The 8223-nt window shown below is 39.7% G+C and overlaps 1 protein-coding gene across 1 annotated transcript; it reads right to left on the bottom strand.

Moving 5' to 3' along the window:
• Positions 1 to 1453: 1453 nt before the first annotated feature.
• LOC105046045 (bifunctional bis(5'-adenosyl)-triphosphatase/adenylylsulfatase FHIT) lies at positions 1454 to 8114 on the bottom strand. Its single transcript, XM_010924530.4, has 5 exons — positions 7787 to 8114; positions 6629 to 6775; positions 2149 to 2247; positions 1919 to 2060; positions 1454 to 1752 (listed from the first exon to the last, which is right to left on the bottom strand). Exons 1-4 carry the CDS (start codon positions 8060 to 8062, stop codon positions 1944 to 1946), a joined length of 639 nt encoding a protein of 212 aa, XP_010922832.1. The 5' UTR covers positions 8063 to 8114; the 3' UTR covers positions 1454 to 1752; positions 1919 to 1943.
• Positions 8115 to 8223: the final 109 nt, after the last annotated feature.

Here is an 8223-nt window from a genome sequence, read left to right on the forward strand (position 1 = left end):
ACCTAAATTTATTAAGAAGAACAAGTAAAGGTGGCCTTATGCTTGGGCGTTTGAGTACTCGGAATTTCTATCAGAATCCGAAAGCAAACTGGCACATAAAGGATCCCATCGTTTGAACTAGGTTTGCATATTTTCCTATACATATTGACCCTCATGAAACATAAACAAAGGGTTCCGGGCACAGAGAGGAGAGCTTCCTGAAACCAAGACTACTCGTCAAACTTGGATTATTGCCATTTTCTTTTTTTTCTTTTTTCCTTTCTTTCTTTCTTCTTCTTCTTCTTCTTCTTCTTCTTCTTCCTCCTCCTCCTCCTTTTGCGCTGCTGGTGGTGGGGGTGAAGTTGCAAGGATTTAATATGCCCACCGTCAGTGGAACACATACCACTAGCCAATGCACAAGAACAGATGTTGAAGGACATAATGATCATGTGTGGGTCTTCTCCATCTATTTTCTATATAACCTTCCAATAATTGATTAGGCAATTTAAAGGACTCCCCTTTTTTACATTGTTGAATTATACATCAATTTTGTTACAATCTTTGTTCCATTACTCTCTCCCATGATGCCTCATCATCTACTCAAAAGCTTATTTCCTCAACAAAAGGCACGCATGACTTTGTACAACAACAATGTTCTCATACATACATGTTACGGTTATCTAGCATTTGCCGTGCATTCAATAGGTCATTGAACAAGCAAGCTAACCAACTGGGCCATGATTCTAAATTCTTAATGGCATTAGATAGATGACACAGATACCAGCTCATCCATTATGTTTCTTCAGCATACATTCCTCCAATTTCCCAAGTAACTTTTCCAAGTTACCTCACCATCTTTCACCAAAATTATACAACCTTCACTTGGAACAATAATAATTAGAATTATATATCTAGCTTACGGCTCCCAGTCTGAACAAGTTTGTATTTTGCTCTTTTATGTTCTTTCAATCATAACCCCAGTAATTAGCCTCGCCAGCCGAAGGGGATGATTTGATGTTGTGTCGACAATCTTAGGAGGAAGCTCCAACATGAAATCAATGTTGCAGTTTGATGTGTCTAAGATTACCTACAAGATAAAGATCCTCATGATGGTATGGCAGTATTAGATGTACGTAATTTGGTATTGTAGCATTCTCATTTATTTCAAAAAATAAAGGTAAAGAGTTCCTTACAACTGTTCTCGTAAGATTTTGACACAGCAATGATTCTAAAATAACTTACGATGAAATCAACAATGTCACACCATCTCAACTTTTATGTCTTCCAGACTCCCAGTCCAGGTTTATTCTACTGAAGGACCTAACCGCATGGAAAGTGTGTCAGTGTGTGCGCTTGTGAACTTCATCTTATCCAGACCATGCAAAAAGACTCCTGACATGATAAGATTGTCCAGCGATAATCATGGTACCCATTTGAATTGCCATTGTACAATTATATAAGCCAGATAGTAATCTGCATGGAAAAAGTGATAATATAAGACCGAGCATATCAGCAGTCAAATTACATTCCTTGAATAGGAGAATGTGCCACTAAGACATCAATAGAGGTTAAAATACAATCCAACATATTGTTGTGCTTCCACTGAAGGAATAATTAACCAAAACACAAATATAACAAACTCTCACAATTTTGCTTGTGGATTTTTAAAATCCAAAAGAATGGTCAGGATCCCATGCATCACACAACAGAAATGATGTGATATTTCCATCACTGTCCTCATCCTTGCATATTATTTCCAAAGTGCTATCTCATCTGGCAAATCACAGATCAATTGGAAATCAAAGTTGAAGTACGGAAACTAATGCTGAAGAAATAAATTTCCATAATTAAACCCAATAATGATTAATGACATGTTTAGAAACCATTACTAAGAAGGAGATCCTAAAATTAATCAGAAGAATGTCTAATGAAAATGTACCATGTTTAATGAGTAACTGAAATTCCTATGAGAAGAGAGCTCGATATTCGTCAGCCTCACAAGACATTTCTTGGGATGTTCTGTCTTTCCTTTCCTTGTCAAGATCAAGTTTCTCCTTCAGGTCCTTCTCTTTCTCATCTATCTGTTAAAAGATCAATTATAGATAAGCCTCAAACTCCAATCGACTGGAAAAGTTAAAAAGTGCCCCAAAAAAACACAAAAGCACTTACTGCTTCATAAATTTCATCATTTTGCTCAAAATCTCCCCTTTTCCTTGGGAGAATGTGAATGTGCACATGAGGGACGGTCTGTCCAGCCTGAGGCCCATCCTGAGGCACCAATGAAAAGGATGCACTTGCGCTTAACAAGAAAGAAGTTGGCAAAATCCTAAACCATAATCAGAGATATCAAGGTCCTATTTAGGAAAAGAAATTTGACGCAAGCACCACCCATTGTCAAAGATACAGCAGATGAGTAGACAGTTAAGTATAATGATTATTCTCACATCATTCATTCTCCCCTTGATGTATAACTAAGTACTTTCTATATATGAAATATTTCAAGTGATTCAATTAATAATAACACCAACCATTCAATCATAATTTTTCTGAAGTAGGAAAAGTAGCAAGCACACAAACGACAACTTGATTTTAATTCAAGATGTAAAACCTAAAATTTTCTGGAAAAAGGCTAACAAGAATTAAGTAAAAGGGCCATTACCTAGTTATGGCCCCAGCAATCTAGGGTCCTGGGAGGGGTGAACCGGGAATAGGCCTAACCTTTTGTATTTTTTGCACAAGGTGGCTGCCCAGGACTCGAGCCCATGCCATTATGCTTGTCAGGCCAAGCCTTTTAACATTTACTTAACAAACATAAGTGTAATGTAATTCACTTCCATCAGATTCTGACCTGTATTTTACACATTATGGAGAGCTTGTTCCTTGGATAAAATGTGCTCACGCCAAGAGTGATTTTGTCACTGTCAGATGAGTGTCTAATTAGAGCCCCTATATGGCTGTACAGAGCCTGCTTGGTAAACAAGACCTGCCAAGGCAATGTTGTAAGGTTGCCTGACAACTTGGGAAATCAGTTAATTTTCCAAGAAGCAGTTGTGGACTCCTATCACCTTGCCAAACTGGCAACATTTGCTACGTCATTGCTTTGTAAATGAAGATTTGTCAGGTGACATCAAACATGAAGGACAAATGGAATTTATGCCAAATAATGAATGCTGCATACTTAAAAGAAAATAGAAAGGAAAAAAATAAAAGACTACTTTCTATGACAGCACATCATACTGATCCGCTTTTTGATCATGTGATAATAGAAAGAATCAGACAGGTCACCGAGCTATCATACTATAATCAGTTTTCAGACTTCTGGATACAGTGATAATAATAGAGTTAAGAAGAAGAAAAAGAAAGGAAAACACCAATAAGGAAAACAAAGGAAGTGAACTGTGACATAGGTTGTAGCCAATAAGGCTAGACTAATGAATGGACATCTAGCCTCAAGAATGCTTATATACTGCATTGGCACTCAAGATCACTGTATCAATACTTGAGATTGAATTTGCCAATAGAAGCTAATGGATGAGTCAGTCACTGCCTATTAACACACTAAGAAGAAAATTTTTGAGGCTTATGCAAGGATGGAGCTCACAAGATGGAAAGAAAAGGAAAGAAAAAGAAGGAAGAAGTAGAAGAAGGGGGAAAAGAACCAGAAGGAAAAGAGTCAAGGAAAGGAGATAAGGCATGACTTTGGTGTATAAGATTGTCTACTTCAACACAGTAACTGGATAACTACTGCGGGACAGTAAATTGACCATATGATCCCCAAATATTGAGGTTGCTTCTAGATCATGCTATTTATAAATTAAACCTAAGGTTTATTGTACCAGTCAATACCAATACATACCAACTGTAATGTACCATACCAGCACCAAACCGGTATGCAGGTTACAAAGGGCATACCAACACTAAATATGCTGAACCTACCTCCATACTGAACATACTGACATTGTAACAAGATGGCACCAGTATGGGATCTGGAACCAAAATGGTGAACCTTGATTAGACCAAATATATAGGCCTGATTAAAGATCAACAAAATGCACACATGAAACAAAGTAAGCATTGAAAGGTAGAAAAAAACTAACTCCTAATTATTCAATAGTCTTATCCTCAACAAGGTTATACCTGGCTACATTTGCAAATACTTACTTATGAGATAACTCAATTTAAAAAGAAACAAATGATATATGACATTTAGAATCATGATTTTCAGAACCGTCCCGAACCAAACAGTTCGAGGCGAGTCGGACCGAACCGGCAGAGAATTGGGATGGTTTCAGCAGCGAAAATGGCACACGTCGGTGCCGGAAAAGAGAGGGAAACAAAGAAAGAGAGAGAGAGGAGGAGAGGGAGAGGCCACCGGAGGCCGGTGGTGGCCCTCTATGGCCGTCAGAGGCCCATGGAAGCTTAATTCGCCCGATAGGACTGCCACAATGAGCGAAAAAGAAAGAGACGGAGGAGGAGGCTACCTGAGACAGGAGGATGGGACGACGGAGGGGCCACTGGAGGTCTCCGAACGACCGCCATGACCATCGGGTGGCGGAAGCAGTGCGGGTGGAGTCGCAGCCGCAAAACAGGAGAGACCGTCCCATTCACATTTTTTAAAAAGAAAGACGAACAGTGAAGTCGGCACTTGATTTGCTGGCTTCACTTGTTTAGAATTTTTTTAAAAAAATTTAAAAACAGTAAAGTCAATAATCGATTTACTGGCTTCACTATTTCAATTTTTTAAAAAAAAACCCAGAAATAGTGAAGCCAGCAAACCCATTGCTGGCTTCACTGTTATTGGGCTTTTTTTAAAAAAACCCATGAAATAGCCCCCTGTTTCACGTCGTGGAGTGCGGCCAACCGGAGGCCCTCCGATGGCCTCTCTGGCAGACCCCCTCTTTCTTTCTCTTTCTCTTCCTCTCTTTTGCTCTCTTTCTCTCCTCCCCGATTCGTCCCTTCCACCCTTTCTTGATTTGCACCAATCTGATCTGGTACGGAACTGTATCGGACCGTACCGCCAGCCGACTGGAACGACCATCGATATCGAAACTAAGAACCTTGTTTAGAATCTTTTATAACCACCTATATAAATTAATCCATTCTTCATCATCGTATAATATTTAGGACCCAATCCTAGACCCACAAAGTACCTAATAATAGCATGTATTGAAAACATGAATCACAACAAGTTGACAAGTCAGAAATTATGGTTTGGTGGGGAGAGGGCAAATCTTAGTAACTCAAAACTAGTTATTCACAGATGAACCAATAAAATTTGGATTGACTTCAAGTTTGTACAAGGATTGACTCAATTTTCACGTAAGGTTTCATGACACAAGACAGAGGGAGACGAAGAAGACAGAGAGGGAGGAGGAGGAGAAAGAGGAGGACAGGGAAAGGGAAAGGAGGAGAGAAAGGAGGAATTCTCAATGTACTATAATCTCAATAATTCATGTCTCAAAACCCTAAGAAGAGTCTGCATAAAAAGAAAATACTAGAGTCTATATCAAAGTCTAATTCTAAAGTCCACAAAATTCTAGTTCTAGAGTCCATATCAAAATAAAATTTTCTAATTTCTATATTCGCATCTAACAAAAGTGCACTTGATTCCTTATTAATGGGACAATCCTCCATCACTTCACCTGCCTATGAATATATCTAATTTTTTTTATGGAGTTCCATCCAAGCAATCAAGGATGAACATTTACAAACACCGGCCATGACCAGACAGCCAAATTACTTGAGTCAAGTTTTCGAGGTAGAAATGGAAACATGCTATATATTTATATACCCATAAGATAAAATTTCAAATAATGCTAGGCATAATAGAGGAGCAGCTTGATACATGTCAAATAATGCTATGCAGATTATAGAATGTTCTAATATCTAAATTTTGCTTGTGTACTGTTGTGGTGTAGAGAGGGCCTCTTTAGTCCCACATCAGTTATGAGTCAAGAGGGAGTATGGCTTATATGGATTGAAACTTTCTCTCTCCCATGAGGTATCTTTTAAAGGACAAAACCGTGAGGCCCTGTGCGACAGCGCCAAAGGCCAAAGTGAACAATATCTCATGCATACGGGTGCGGAGGCATAAGCCAACCATCCGAGCTATCCAACCCCTTGATCCGTGACCGCAACATTAGCGCTATCTGTGGGAACACCTGCTCACACATACTCCCTCTTGATTGGGGGGGCTATGTTATGGTATAGAGAGGGCCTCTTTAGTCCCACATTGGTGATGAGTCAAGAGGGAGTATGGCTTATATGGATTGGAACATTTTCTCTCCCGTGAGGCACCTTTTAAAGGACAAAACCGTGAAGCTCCGTGCAACAGCGCCAGAGGCTACAGCGGACAGTACCTTACACATGCGGGCGCGGAGGCATAAGCCAACCATCCGAGCTATCTGACCCCTTGACCCATGACCGCAACATATACATTCTATATAGCTTAGAGAAAAAGCATCGTATAAGATGATGAAATATCATAGTTTTGCTACTTAAGAGGAAAAGCAACCACCCAAGCACAATCTAGCATGAAATGCTTAAAATTCTTACAAGAATGCCAAGACAAATGATAATTACAAAAGCACATAATATATTAAACATAATTAACTTATACACAATGACTATTGAAGTCTAATTATATTACTTGAATTGCAAATGTCAGTGAGGATGCCCCATGATAACACTCAAGACGGCCACCAACTTCTTTTGCAGTAAGCCATAAATCACTAGTCTCCTCAGCACTGAGATCAACGAAGCGCTTCACTTCACGCCTTGGGCATACAAGCACATGTGGACAATGTTAAGTTTAACTCTTTGACCCAAATTCCTTGCAAGAATGTTGATATAACAGCCTAATATTATCATATACAAACCAAAGCCTCAGCAGCATACCCTAGACATATACACAAATGTTGTACATGCATCCACCACCACACATGCATATGTAGGAATGCAGCTGTGCAAGTTTTACAGTGTCAGTGTGTATATTCACATAAAGCTTTCACAAAGTTATTGATCTCGCATGAAGACAAAAAAAAATGCATCCTTACATGCAATCACAGATGTCTAAAGACACAGGTATGTAACTATGTATGGTCAAGTCCTAGTAAGATATGCCCATTTCAAATCTGAAAGTTGGATGATCCATATATGCCATCTTGAAGGATTTATACTTGGCCCTTACCCAAAAAAAAAAAAGGATTACTTGGCCAATAACAACAAAGAAACACCAATTAGTTCCATGCATGTGCATGTACATCCCACACCTACTCATGCATTGAGATATCCTCAATCAAAGTCAACTAATGGAAATGAATGAACTAGTTGCTCCATCAAAAGGATATGACCTGCAAAAGTTTAAAGACAAAAATTATAATAGACACAGTAAATCGGGTGGAAAAGAATGAACAATTACATATGTCAGTTTTAGAAAGAAAAAAACAAATGACATCAACAGAGCATTCAAATGGCACAGCATAAGTAAAATCAAATGAGATATTAACTATTAAAACTAATTGGACATATAAAAAGGCAGTAAATACAATTGTTAAATGTCAATCACGGTACTACAAAGAGACAAAGTTCCAACATGGTTGCCAAGTAACAAAGATTTTTTTGACTGAAATATTTTTCAAAAACTTCTTTTTCCATCAATTAAACAATCCTCTTCGACTAAAAGCAATTGAAAAACCTATGACAATCTCAATCTGAGCAGAGCACTTGTTCCGCTCTCAAATCTTCCAACAGATCTCGACTAGCAAAAGGAAGCAAAAACGAAAGGAACATCCATGGACAGAATCGTACCAGGGAGAAGAGGCCTGAGGTTGACCATGGCGTAGGAGAGCGGGGTGGAGTAGAACACCTCGCTGCGGTCGATCTTGTACGGCCCAAACATATAGGTGGTCGTCTCCGCCTCCATCCCAGATCTCGCGCAGAACCGACGGCGACAAAGAGCGAGCGCGAGCTCCGGAGCGAGGCGGCGCGGAGAAGTCGGGACTCGGCCGCGAGACTGTGCCGGGCCGCCTCTGCCCTTCTTGGGAGCAACAAAAAGCCCTCGAAATTTAAGCACGCTTACCATTCGCCCGCACGCGCCCACCGGCACGGTCGGAAAACCCTCTCCCGTGGAAGAGAAAGGATCCTGCTTATGCTGCTCCGCGAGACAAAGTTAAGAAAGATAAAAAGCTTCGGGGCCCATTCCAAATGCCAAGGCAATATATTTTCGTACATGTCATGTGCTGA

The sequence above is a fragment of the Elaeis guineensis genome, chromosome 5, assembly GCF_000442705.2.
Source record: "Elaeis guineensis isolate ETL-2024a chromosome 5, EG11, whole genome shotgun sequence".
In the NCBI taxonomy this organism is placed as follows: domain Eukaryota; kingdom Viridiplantae; phylum Streptophyta; class Magnoliopsida; order Arecales; family Arecaceae; genus Elaeis; species Elaeis guineensis.